At 42.6% G+C, this 14,107-nt stretch overlaps 2 protein-coding genes across 3 annotated transcripts; both read right to left on the reverse strand.

Moving 5' to 3' along the window:
- Positions 1-67: 67 nt before the first annotated feature.
- On the reverse strand, positions 68-6,808 carry slc8b1 (solute carrier family 8 member B1). Of its 2 annotated transcripts, none has more exons than XM_046387298.1 (15): positions 6,377-6,808; positions 4,901-5,053; positions 4,395-4,447; positions 3,912-3,969; positions 3,588-3,693; positions 3,302-3,469; positions 2,720-2,833; positions 2,552-2,623; positions 2,340-2,470; positions 2,078-2,219; positions 1,869-1,990; positions 1,158-1,311; positions 995-1,075; positions 828-892; positions 68-704 (listed from the first exon to the last, which is right to left on the reverse strand). In XM_046387298.1, the coding sequence occupies exons 1-15, from the start codon at positions 6,530-6,532 to the stop codon at positions 513-515; spliced, it is 1,767 nt and encodes a 588-aa protein (XP_046243254.1). In that variant the 5' UTR covers positions 6,533-6,808; the 3' UTR covers positions 68-512. The 2 variants fall into 2 exon arrangements, with proteins under 2 accessions (XP_046243254.1, XP_046243252.1); XM_046387296.1 differs by having other exon boundaries at positions 2,552-2,626; positions 6,377-6,807.
- Positions 6,809-6,999: 191 nt separating this feature from the next.
- On the reverse strand, positions 7,000-13,584 carry LOC124058259 (acyl-CoA dehydrogenase family member 11-like). The gene is made up of 15 exons (XM_046387310.1): positions 13,443-13,584; positions 12,390-12,678; positions 11,456-11,679; positions 11,263-11,362; positions 10,697-10,814; positions 10,307-10,449; positions 10,049-10,201; positions 9,331-9,425; positions 9,128-9,227; positions 8,900-9,040; positions 8,722-8,814; positions 8,541-8,648; positions 8,258-8,429; positions 7,729-7,795; positions 7,000-7,630 (listed from the first exon to the last, which is right to left on the reverse strand). The coding sequence occupies exons 2-15, from the start codon at positions 12,666-12,668 to the stop codon at positions 7,516-7,518; spliced, it is 1,908 nt and encodes a 635-aa protein (XP_046243266.1). The 5' UTR covers positions 12,669-12,678; positions 13,443-13,584; the 3' UTR covers positions 7,000-7,515.
- Positions 13,585-14,107: the final 523 nt, after the last annotated feature.

Below are 14,107 nucleotides of genomic sequence, written 5' to 3' on the forward strand. Positions count from 1 at the left end.
CTGCTGGTAAGTGCTTGCTTAAAATAATTTACCACAGAAAGAAAGGAAAGACTATTACTCCAACATGTAAAAACAAATACCAAACCAAAATGATTTAATTCCCCAAAAGTACATTTGTACAGGGTCATTTTAACATGTCGATTTACAGTACATTTAGTTAAGTGTTTTAAAGTAAATTTCTACAAACTGTGTTTTCCCTCTGGATTCACAAAGTGCCGTCAACAGCGCTAGTCAGCACAAACAAGACTTTGAATAAAGGCACAGTGTGATGATTAGTTTCAACTCTTCCTGAGCAGAACAGTCTGCAGTTTGCCATAAATTTGCCTGCTTGGTTTCACAAACCAACCACAGGGTATCAAAGCAAGTGCACAAAGTTTTTTAATTTATGTATAAATAGTTCATTAATGTTACGTGCAGAAGAGGATGTTGTTTGTCTGCAATTGCTGTTCCAGTGTTTCATTTTGCGTTACGGGGGTGACGTTCCTCATTTCAGACTGGCCGTAGTGTCACATCTATACCATGTGGATCTTGCCAAACTCTGTGAGCAGCGCAATGAGAAGGAAGGTGGCATAGAAGATGAGGAGAAAGATACCGTAGATCCGACCTAAGTGGAACCGGCATAGTGGAACAGTGACGAAGGACAGGACCAAAGACAAACCCAGAGATGCTGCAAGAACCCACTGCAACAGGCCATGTAGTTCAAACTGAGGAAGAGAAAGAGGAAAGATGCATCGTGTTCACAGGTTCCAGAACGACTACCATTTCATATTTCTTTGTACGTCTGACCACAGTTACAAGCTCTTGATCCGTGTGTTTGATAAGATTACCTCCACATCAGACTGTGTTTTAAGCATCTGTACCAGGCATCCTAAACCAACTCCAAACAGCATGTCTGAAGGAAATACAGTCAAGGATGCAGTCGTTAACAGCCACTGTTGTACATGTCTTTATGTTTTTATACTGACACATGCATGCTCTCATATAAGAAGGATACTGAAAATGATGCCTCCAAAGCAGGCTGATATTGCCATTCGTGGGTAACCCTGTCGGGCAATGGTGATGTCAGAGAAGCAATCTGAAAAAGAGAGCTTGTTTTAAATACAAGCATATATTTGTATATGTTTTGCAAGAAGAAAAATGGGGTTCACAAATATCACCTCCTATACTGTTGCCCCAAGCCAGCAGAGTCAGCCCCAGCACCGTGTTGCTGAGGCTCAGCACCACACCGAGCATGTGCAGAAGACTGACCACTTCAGAGGCTGCTGTGCTGATCAGCACCGCACTCACAATGAAGCCCAAAACAGCAAAGAGCTAGAGGGGAAAGCAAGACGCAAACACACATATTTCATCATCACTGCATGAATGAAACACGACACGAATCCAATCTCTTAAAAGAGATTTTAAGAGTGAATGTAATGATGATTGAATGATGAATATATACGTTATGTTTTCAGCTGTGCTATTGCCGAGTCGTTTGGTGAGCCTTTCAGTCGACCACTTTGGTCCAGACTGAAATATCTCAACAGCTGTTGAATTGAGTACAATGAGATTTCATACAGACATTCATGGTTCCCAGATGATGACTGAATCCTCTGGTGATCCCCTGACTTTTCATGTAGTGCCACCGTCAGATCACATTTATTTATTTGTCCAGTGCTTTGGTTTATGACTGAATACCTGCAACACTAATGGCAGTCCAGTCAGCCTCATCTGAACTTTAAATGGGAGCAGATGATAACAAGATAGCAGATGCTAAACTCGGATGGTGGACACGGTACTGCAAGTTAGCAAGCTGATGTTAGCATTTAAATATTGTCATGTTATATTATCATATTAAATATTGCTGTTCAGCCTTGACAGATACTTACTGGATGATATTTGGGCGGACGGTCATTAGTGGTGGTGCAGAAGACAATAGCGGAGAGGAGAAGTCCCAGCAGAAGAATCAGCAGCCAGAGAGGAAACTGCCCCTGGATCTTATAATCTCCAACTGGACATTAGTTAGGTGAAAAAACTGGTTATGGGTGCTGCAGTATGTTCTATATGCTGCCTTTATTGTGAAAGGTGACGCACTTACATGATCCAGACTGAAAGGTGAGCACACACGCTAGAGGAGCTGTGACCAGATGGAGGCAGTTTAGTGGGCGTCTCCAGTTCTTGTCTTCTTTATCAGGGTCCACTACAGGGATGCAGATCAGCAGCAGAACCTCTATAGGTGTCTAATGGGTGCCAGACATGAGCACAGAATTACATTATAATAACAATTTTAAACAGCTTTTCACTACTTCAGTAAGAGACTGATGCTCCTTGCATCTGACTACCATCACACACACACACACCTTCAGTACTTTGAGGAGTCTCCAGCTCCATGGTTTCCTCCTCCACTTTCTGTTGTCCACCGGGTTCAGGGAGCTCAGCAGGATGTGACCGGTGGACTCAGAGTAAGGCAGAAGTGGCCTGTACTCTGACTCTGAAACACACACAAACATACGTGCCTGTTATGGCCCTGATCATACTGTAAAGTCCTGGTGTATTTTAACTGCATTCCTACCATACTCATGCTGGTAGCCCCTCCCAGTCAGGCAGGGAACCTCGTCATCAGACGAGTCGGACGAGTAAAGATCTGCTGCAAGTACAAAGAAAAAATAGAAGTCCCCACTGGAAATGGCAGAAACATTCTTTTTATTAGTCTGTGTGTGCACGAGTTGTGTTATCTGACCTGGGACCTGTGCAACGTTCTGGACACTTGTGTTCATGGAGTGTTTCTGCCGGTTGTAGATGTACGCACTGATGATGACAGTCAGCACATACACCACATAGAGGGCCAGATATGCTGGAAAAGGAAAATAAGCAATGTGAAGTTCTGAATGTCACAGTGTGTTTAAAAAAACCAGAGCCAGAAGTGAAAGCGCTCTTGAAATGTGATACAGTGGCTGCATTCACAGTACAGTATACACTGTATACTGCTATACAGTGTACTGTATATACTGTACTGTGTCAGCTAAATGGCTCGACAGAGGTAGTAACTGTCTGAGGCTGGAAAGTGTGAGGACAGAAGAAAAAAAAGAGAAACATCCTTTTCTGTAAGGTCTACCATAGAATCTGTCATAGAAGTGTGTTACACGTGTTGTACTATCATTTCACAAAATAAATATTAAACGCACAGACTGACTGTTTATTCATCCACATACAATGCAAACACCTCTTCAACAGCTCCATAAGAAAAGGAATCAATTTGCAACTGCCAATCTGATCAAGAAACCAAAAAACTACGCGTGTCTGTGTGTGTGCATGTCTTTACCCAGTATTTCGCCCAGTGTTGTGGTTCTTCTGTACAGCATGACAAAAGTCCAAAACACTGCCACCATGTAAAAGATGACGTCACGCAGAAAGGGCCGGGAGGCCACAGTGAAGGGTTTGACCAGCGCCACACTTCCTGCAACTACTGTGGTAACAAAAATACCAGCGCCTGTGGAGGGAGGAAGGGAGAGGGAGAAGTCATGATGACGACAGCTTGTTTATCATATTAAAAAAAAAAGCTTGAGCTGTTTGTGGGACTTTGTGAGAGTGTGTGAGTCCGGCCCTACCGAATAAGGCTCCGACCGCCAGCCCAGCAGTGTGTGGATGGGAGAAGGCTGCAATGGCACTGAAGATGTCTGGAGCTCCATTACCAAGAGCCAGAAATGTTACACCCTCAGAACAAACACCAGTCAAGGAAATTATTCTTCACAAAAAAAAGGAAAAAAAACTAATAATAAATAATTATTTAGTAGCAGAAACGGAAACAGTAACAATCGCCCTGAGAGGAACTGCAGCCTGGCTGCTTTGCACTGATTATATGAGAGAACATACAAGAACAAAGTGAGAACTTTGTTCAGGCAGGATGTACAGTGGAGCCGGACAAAGGATACAGCCACGTTGTGAGTGAGGTGCAGACTGGTAGAGATGGCTGACAGGTTGGGGCAAAAACTGAGGAGGAACAGTTGAAAAAAATTGGTGAGCAAGTTCATGAGAAATGCAAAGGTTGATGAAAAGCATCTCAGAATTTCTACAAAATATCCTCTTAACAGTTCAGGACATTTTATATTAAACGTGCAGCAGCTTCTGTACGGTTTCCGTTTCTGCAGTGCACAGGACGGGCGGAGTGGAAAAAGCAGAACAAACTGAAATCTCACAAGGAGGACAAACTTCACAAGATCATGTGACTATTAGGCTGACCGCACTGAAAGTGTGAATGTGTGTGTAGACTGCTGTGGTGTGGACTTGTAAATGTAGAGGCACAGTTTGCATAGCTGAAACTAATCATTTCAAATGATTCATGCTGCCCCGACACATAAAGGAAACCCGGTGACACACACACACACAGTGACGCTGGCAACTTGAGGGACACTTACAATTTAGATGCTGTTAGTCCAAGGATGACAAACAAAAATAACAGCCATAGTATCTGTGGAGATGCAGGAGAAAGTAAAAGGTGTGTTATTTTCTGAACACTGAACTCAAAGAAGACAGAAGCTCTGCTGGAGTCGTACTCTACAAACAAGAAATCTGACCCCTGGTAAACATGGTCCTGTTCCGCTGCACGGACTCTGATGTTCCTAATCCGTAACATGAACCATTTAGTTTCTACACAGACAGATTAAAGCTACTTTCAGTGTGACGGTCTGATTTGTGTTGCATAAGAGGAAATTCAAAAAAGTGCACACATTTTTACAAAAACACATTGTTTAGCAAAGACTGGAATGACTGAGCTTGGTAAGTCAGAGATTTGATAATAAACCGGTTCTCCCAAAGCAAAATTAACTTCCTCAAAATGTTTTAGCTGATGCTGAGATGCAGACTTTCATGTCATGTTGGCTTGCGACAACTGTCCACACACACACACACACACAGGTCTTACACAAAGAGTGATGGTGAGAGGTGTGAGGTTGGGAGGAAGCAGACAGAAAGCCACACGCAGGTAGTTGATGAAGCCATCTTCCATGCTACAGTCTGGTGTGTTCTTCACAAATGCACAGCGGTCTGCAGCGCTGACATTCATCACAAGGTCACACTGAGGACACACACAAAATATTACGGTATTTCCAAAAAACCCCACTGCTTTCTCACATCTCATATCTATCAAAGTGAAAAATAACACTTCATTTACAAGTTAAAGCTCCATAAACTGAAGGTACTGTAAAAGACATCACTATGAGCAGGGCCAGATGAGCGTACTAATGGGATGTTTTATTATTACTCTCACTGCGTGTATGTTGTTGTTAAGTATACATCAGGTACACCACACACACACACACTACAGACTGTGTGCACGTTTTGTAATATTTTGCCCAGACGAAACCAATACATGTTGGAAATGTGTTAACTCTAACCCATTCAAGAATTTCCCTCCAGGGATTAATAAAGGAATTCTGATTCTGATTCTGATTTGTGCTCCTGTAATTTCAGCCAACATAACAGTATTGAGGGGATATGCAGCATGTAACCAGAGTGGGTGCGGAAGATGGAGTATATTAATTTATTTTTATTTATTTCATGATACTTCATTTTCTGGCAAATATGTTGAGAGGCTGTTAATGGATAAAACTAACCAGACTGTAATATATGTTTTGGGGCAAATCCAGCAGAATAAACACCTGATTTAAAATAATAATAATAATAATTAAAAAAGCTGAACTTCACTGGGACTGCTTAACAGCTCAGTGATTTGCAGCATTGACTACAAGAAGCCAATTAGAAAGCAAAGAAACGGCTGCCACACTGAGAAATGAATTTCTCATCAGATTACATTCATTCAGTTTAGTTCAGTCACTTCAGTAAGTACACCTCTAAAATCTAATGCGATCCAATAAAACAGTTTAGCCATAAACTGAACTTTTACAGTCCTGATTTGATTCACACTATACGTTTTCCCAGTCTCTAAACGGCAGGAAGGATATCAGAAATAGTCTTAGTCTTTATTACTCTTAATCCAGTCTTGACGAGGTCTGCTGAACAGTGATGGGAATTTTTCATTGCTTTCTAAATGAACTCAGTGGAGAAATGACAGAAGTGAAAACACAGTATCTCGCCGTGGATCTCCTTGTCCCCAGTTCAGATTATAAATCAAAGACAATAAGCTTGTGACCACCCAGCTGTGTCTGGGCTACCGCGACACGATCATATTGGAAAGTAATACATGTTTAGGGGCGAATCATTATAAACACAGTCAAACTTAATCAGCTGTCTGTAGTTTTCCAGTCAGGTGACCGCTGGGGAAAAAACAACATGCCAACTTCAAATCAGGCTCTGGGCAAATTTTAACTAGTCAACAGACAGCACAGACACTTAGACACTAACGGGGGTTCTGGGTCAAACAACGTTGGCAGCTACCCACCTCGTCGTTGTTGTGAAACATCTTAGCTAGTGTGTTGTTTGAAGACCAAGCGGCTAATCCCACACGAGAGTGGTTTCTGAGGGCCCGGGAGCCCGATGTAACCTGCTGGTGACACGATAAACCCAGCAAAAGTGACAGATAAACAGCAAAAGCCATGAATCACGTTATCCTGGAGCCGCGTCCATCCTGGTGCTGCGTTTACAGGACCGCGGTGGGTTGTTTTAGTCCTGCAATCCCGACTTTGAAATTAAACCGGAAAAAGAACTGAGGAAAAGGAATCTCAAAATGCACGTCGTTGTTGTAGATGTAGCTTCACTGTCACATATACAATTCGTTTCTTTAAATCTCTTTTGATGACTGTTGATGAGATTCAATGTCCGTGTAAATCATATCCACCTTCCCCTGAGACCCCACCTACTGTTTTGCTAACATGTGCTTCCTTTAAGGACTCCCCTTAAAATCGGAATTTCCATGTTACGATAAAGTCAAAACCCATCCATCCATTTTCTATACCGCTTATCCGTCAGGTAAAGTCAAAACCGATACTGAAAAATAAAGAAAATCAAGAAAAGCAAATAAAGCACAGTATGAAATAGTAATATAATAAAAAAAATTCAGGTGTATATTTTTTATATTCTTTATTTATTAATTCCCCCAAACTACTGCATTTATTTCAGACACAGTTTGCCACAATAAAACACAACTATAATAAAAACACAAGCGAAGCAATGTCGTCACAGATAAAATTATTAAGCGGCGTACAAATAGTACAAACTTACAAAGTTATTAATGTATTTTCCATTGTTTTAACGCTGACATATCCTTTTAAATTCTTCCCCAACAGTCCTCGAATGCAGCATGTAAGTAAAACTTGGCTCTTCCGGCATCTTCGTCAGTCGGTTTTTCTTTTTTTCCTGTGCTCTTGTTATTTTGTGGACTGAAAATATGCTACAATCACCAGCTATAAGTGGAGTTATGGCTCGTGATTTTTTGTGATGCATATATAGAAGTGGATCTTAATTATTTTTAATACAAAAATGGTCTCAGTCATCCACAAAACAAACAAACAAACAAACAAAAAGTAGGCTACCGTAACTACATCCACTACAGAATAAATGTAAGGCACATTCAGTGAACATTCAGTCTTGAATAAGCCCGTCAAACACCAGCGCAGCATCAAGTGGTGGAGTGCTGGGATCGTAGCAGCCTCTCGCCTGCTTAGTGACCACGGGACACAAGTCGTGTTCACACCATCTGATAAAGGAAAACAAAAACATGTATTATGAATTGATGCAATTTTTTAAAATCTTTTTTTTTAAGTAGGAGAAGTGAAATTTTACCCTTTTTCTTACCTGAGAGCTGCGTAGGTGTCAGATGGAGAGGCGCCTTTCCAACATGCATGGTCAATGAGCAGGGCACCTGTTAACATACAGATAGTTGACTACTTCAACAATCTCACAAATCGAAGCTTGCTTACGCGTCTTGGGGAGCACTACTGTATATATGGAAGAAAGTACCTCAAGGATGTCACTTGAGTCAGTGGCAGATGTATCTGAAGACTTCAAGTTTGAACAAGAAAAAAACTCTGGGGTTATGGCTTAAAGTGAGGTGAGTGTACCAAACCTCTGCGGTCCACTCCTCATCTCTGCTTGATGCTCTTGACTCAAGAGCTGCTATTAGCATAACACATTAATCTCTGACCAGCTGTTGGCGGTTGAGTTGCATTGTGGGTATCAAGGTTTTGACAAAGAAGAGGAATGTGTTGAGCAAGAAAAGACAGTATCTCTGGTTCTGCTGCATTGGCTGTATTGTGTGTGTGTGTGTTTGTTAATGGAGTACTCTTGTAAGGGAGAGGAGTTCATGTGTGGTTGCGGTACCCACCCGCGTAGATGCGAGCCAGGCTGTATGCCAGGTCTCTGGCTGCCAGCTCCAGGTAGGAGGGTGCTCTGGTAGCCGCTACCTGAACAAAGGCCTCCAGTTCAGAGAGAGCCCCCTCCACTGCTTTCACAGCTGGGGCCAATGAGGAAACACCTGATGCACCTGCAAGCAGGGACTTCAAGGACAAGAACATTTGACAAGAGCACTTTACATTCCTGTTCAACTTAACTCAACTCATGTCATAGTTCCTGAACCGGTTTGGTTGGTTCATTCCCTGAATCTGTACCTTGCTATGGGTGAAGTAAGCACGAAGAACCATTCCTGAGCTACGAGCCATACAGCGCAGCACATCCAGAGACAGGACATTTGTAGTACCTTCCCAAATACTCAACACCTGAGAGAGAAAGAGATGGGCAAGCTCAAAAATTGCAAAAACTGTAAAATATTGTTTATTTTGGTGATATTACCTGTGCATCACGAAGTAGCCCAGGCAGCCCAGTATCCTCGATGTAGCCCTGTCCACCGAAACTTTCCAAACCCTCTGACACCACAGCCACCACCTGAGACAAAACAAAACAAGGAAGTTAAGGGCTGGTACGAAAACAGCGGGATGACAGTTCATCACATTTGTGCTGCCAATGCAACCTGCTTCCCAGTGTATAGTTTGACCACAGGAGTGAGCAGACGTAGCAGGTGTGTATCAAGCTCGGTCGCAATGCCGCTTTCCTCTCGGCCCAACAGACGACACACATCCATCACCATAAGGAACGCTCCACGAGTCTCCACCTGTCCATGTCAGAAGCAGGCACGAGTGAGGCATGATGGGAGACTGTGTGGAAGTTGTGTAGTTTTGTTCAAACCTGAAAAGCTTACCTCCATCCTAGAGAGAGTCTGCATGTGCAGTGAGTGGTCTTTAAGAAGCTTTCCGAAGGCGGTCCGGCGGGTGGCATAGTCACGAGCTAACTGCACTACCCTTTGAACACACACACATTATTAATCAGCTTATTTACAGCATGTTTTTAGGAATGAGTTATTGGTGACTGACATGCAGAGCAGTAGATCAGGGACTATCCTGCCTTCTCATTGCAGCTGCTGCAGAGATGCTGTTGTGTATCCGGGTTATAGTCAGCATGTTAGCTATTGAGGCCACACCTTTCCCTTCCACTGAAAGCTGTAAATGTAAAGAAGTCAAAGACAATGCACAAAGTAAATAGAGTGAGCAGTGTTGTGGGTATTGGTGAAACACGTGAATGTACAAACAGGAACCCTTATGCAAGTCAAAAGTAGTCTGCCAGCCCAGTGGAGGTATTATGCAAGTTGCCTTGGGCATTTGCCAACAAATTAGCTATAAGAATCTAAAAGATGATTTGTGGGGCTTTTCCAGGGACACTTTGGGCCACGCCATGTCAAACCATGCTGCGCTGATTTGCATTCACAATTACCACTTCAACTACACTGAGTTGTGCCACACAGCACTCAAAATGTACCAACCCTTGAACCCAAATAGCAAAGCCCAAATAGAACATCGAGAACTGGTCTACATCCAGCCTTCTAGCAGTCAATAGCTCTTTGTTATGGAGGATTGGTTAACTGTGAATGTTCCACTTGGCAGATTAACACCAGAAATGTTTTGCATATTCTCACTCAGCAAAGCTTTAGTATAAACAAACTGAGTTGCGCTTGACCCAGTGTGGCTTTGCTATAACATAGACATTGATCATACTTGCATAGAACAGAGGAGGAGTCCACAGTTTATCGTAACCGAAATAACTGATAATGTACAGCATAACTGACCTTGTGTGCCTGCAGGCCATCCAGCAGCAACTCAGCAGTCGGCATCTGTCTTGTACCCAGCTTGTCCTTCAGCCTCTGAACCTCTATACCCTTCAGCCGGCCATCCTCATCTCTACTCACTTCTGCATAGAACAAAGACAAACCCCGGCTACCCTGTGGGACACAGACAAGCGTACGTGTGGTGCAATAAAATCACTTTGCAAGTCATTCAAGAAGGGTGATGACTGAGGTGAGAGGAGTGTCAGAAGTCAGCAGTACTGGCGTTGTTGCTCCTGTTCTGTCCTGTATTCTGGCCAGTGTGAGAGTCATGTCTGCATCTGTAGCAGAAGTGAACCACTTGAAGCCGTGAAGTTTGTATGAACCGTCTGCCTGGGGAACAGCCACCGTCTCCGTGCCACTGCCTGAAGAAATGCAACAAGTCAGTCTGATACTGTGCTCAATTATTCCAACACCTCTGTACTCAATACCACTTTACGACTTTTGGTATTGGTCCATTCGTATAATACTTAGTCTTGTGCTGTACAACAAAGCTAAAAGCAGTAAGTGTGTAAGTGTATAAAAAGATTTCCTCGAAAGATCAATTAACTATCACCAGAACACGAGTGGATAGAGTGATATACATAAGACAATGTGGGCGTCACTACTGACCCACATCAGATCCTCCCTGTCTTTCTGTCATCCACTGTCCAGACGTCCAGAAACGTTCAGGCTGACGGGTGGTCAAACGACTGTAGGCTTCATCTACCGACCATGAAACACCTAGAGACTTCACACACATGGCCAGAACATCATTCATAATAATAGGTTAAAACAAGGATGCATTTACATGCATTACAGCAACTTACTGGGTTGCACACACACACACACACACACACACACTTTTTCACATGCAGCTTTCTGATATTTTTCACCTAACAACTACTATATACCATATTTCTACACCAAAGCTGTCATTTTAAATGTTTAAGTGACATTTGATCAAGAGCAGATAGAAAGGTTTCCTCGTGAGGACATTTGAACCGAAGGTGCAGAGACAACATCTCAGAGTGCCAAGACTATGTCATGCACATGCTCTGGTAATTAAAAATAAAATGATGAAAAACAGGCTTCGTGTTTACATGCCTTCAAAGAAATGTAGGTCACCTCACAAAAACAACAATACTGTGGTTGTACAGTGTGAGATGTTAATTAGATAATTTGCTTTCCTGACAAACCTGGATGACTTTAGCAGCTCCATCAGTCATGGCCAGAGGACAGGTGTAGAGACCAGCCGAGGGAGAGAAGATGTACAACTTGCTCATTTGGTACACACGACTGGAACACACACACACACACCATTTAGAACAACTTATCCTATTAGAAACTGCTAAAAATGTTTACTGAACTGCTGTACCACAGTCCCCTAACCTCCACTCCCCAAATGATCTCTCATAAGCAATGGCAACCAGTCCCTCCTGCGCTGACAGCTCTTTCATGCGTTTCCAGGCCGGAGAGGTCACGATGTGGTCCACTCTGCGACCCCAGGAGTCAAAGTGCGCCAGCCGTGGAGGCGTAACCTCACACTCTCTGCCCCACTCGTCCACCTCATTGGCCACACGCTCTCCAAATGCACACAGGTCTGAGAAAAATGCCTTTGAACAAGAGGCAGATCAAAATCGCCTGACAACATAGAACTTATCCAGTTGTTTGCTCAAGTTTTGATTCGGAAAATGAGCTATTTGATGTTGCGGCAGCAAAACTAAGGGAATAATGTGCATCAGACATGTAACTGAAGCTTTAAACAATTGATTAAACCAGGTATATTTGTACGCATTTTATATGTTTATCATATAAAATGGGGGCAGCCGTGGCCTAGAGGTTGGAGAAGCGGCTGGTGATCGGAGGGTCACCGGTTCGATTCCCCCTCTGGACGGGCAGGAAAAATTTGGGTGTGATGGAGAGATTAATGCGATAAAATGCTACCCCCCCCCTTCATTAGCTGGCTGATGTGCCCTTGAGCAAGGCACTTAACCCCCCGATATGCTCCCCGGGCGCTTGATGCTGCCCACTGCTCCTGTGTGTGTTTCACTGCATGTAGTTTGCCGGGTGTTGCATGTGTGTGTTCAACTAAGGATGGGATAAATGCAGTAGTAAAATTCAGTATGTGTGTATGTAAATATATATATATATGTACTGCCAATAAAAGTTGATTAGTTAATGTGACCCCTTGCCCTTTGCCTCTAAGACAACTTATATGTACAGAGGCAGTACAGAGGGTCCAAATGTAGCAGCATTTTGGGACATTTCTGTATAACACATTTCCAACAGCAGCTGAAGACACAGCTGAAGGCTTCCTACTCACCTCCTGGGGCAGGTGTCTCCTCAGATATCCTCTGAGCAAGGCATCCTCTAGAAATGGGTTCTTCAACACCGGCTTTTCTTGGAAGAAAGATCCTATCTTAGCTCTGGAGAATGGCAGGTCACCTCCTGCCTCCCAGGGCTGTTCTTCATCAGATCTTCTTGTGCCCGGCTCAGCTACATGGACTGATCTTATGTGGACGAGCGGTCGAGATAAACCACACAACACCCTGCAGCAGCTTTCAGCTACATGGCGGTTCAGTATGGCTGACTGCACCAACATGGCTCAGATCCTGCGGTCCGGGCGGAGAAAAGAGAACCAGCATGGTGCTGTGAGATAAACCATTTAACTGTGTAAAGTCAGCAGGCAGAGAAACCCTGGCTGGCTGAATGAAGACTCACCTCATACTCTTAATTAGATTCTGCCAAATTTGCTTTGCTCTTAAATTAGAAATGTCACAAAGGCATACAAATACAGAATTCATGTTTACATTTTTAAAAGGTAAAGATAATGCTAACTTCACTACGAAACATTTTGAAAACCACAAGTTATGCTCTCGGGAACAATTTAGATTACATTATCATTAAGACCAATTAAGAGCAATTTCAAAATATTCACCGACATCACAGTTAAACTGAAAGAAACTCAGAAAGATGATACGCAGGCTGAGGATCACCGAAATGGGTCAAAGTTCATTCCAGTCCCCTTCATGTTCCTATTCATGTTCGTGCAGTGAAACCTTCCCATTTGGCTCAGCAATTTGATTGGATTTGATTCAACTATAGTCTTGCTTTATCTGTTAATCCAGGCGACAAGTTGCCAACCTTTGCGCTTATCTCATCAGACTGAGAAGTAGTATGTATGTATTGTTCGCTCTTCCAGAGCCGAGCTCTTCAACAACAGCACGTTAGCAAGCTAGCTGCAAATGCTTTTGCTTTACTTTTCATGCACTTTTAGCCATTCTTATCAATAGCTGCACTGATATTAAAATTTGATTTGATGTCAAACTTATAAACTTCGTGTGTGTAAGAGAATTGATAACGTTAAAAATCGTACCTGACACTGGTTCAGTCGTGTTTACACTGAACACCAGTGCCAACTCTCGCGAGACAAAGCAACCACAACGTCACGGCCTCAGTTTTAACAAGCTACATAAAGGAGTTAGTCTCTGACATAATAAATGAAACCACACCACAAAGGGGAAACAGATTCTTTTAAAACTGGCTGTGGTGGTTAATCTTATATCTTACGGTGACGCTGACAACTTTGAGTACAATATCTAGAGATGATTACCCTTTATATTAACCGAATATGTGATTATTGGGTTACTCATAAAACCCGTACAAATGCTAATATAAATTTAGAAAGGAAGCCTAAAAAGAATCATACAACTTCAGTAACTATTTTTTTAATAAATAAAAAAAACAATTTAAAACAGCAATATAAGTAATAATAAGAATATTCAATATCATATTTATCAAATGGGCTGCAACATGAGTGACATTTATTTTTCTCCAGTGAGGGGAAGGAGGGGACCGCAGATTTGTGTGAGACTATAAGCAGTTAGTGTCAATGAATGCACTGGAGGAAATAGTGACCATAAATGTAAATAATAAAAGTCACTGAAATTTTCTTCATAGGTAACCACATTTTTGAAAAATAGCCCAAAAACCAAAACCTGTGATTTTTGCTCACCACCGCAAACTTTGACTGGACCAGCA

This window comes from Scatophagus argus, chromosome 4 (genome assembly GCF_020382885.2).
Source record: "Scatophagus argus isolate fScaArg1 chromosome 4, fScaArg1.pri, whole genome shotgun sequence".
NCBI classification, from domain to species: domain Eukaryota; kingdom Metazoa; phylum Chordata; class Actinopteri; family Scatophagidae; genus Scatophagus; species Scatophagus argus.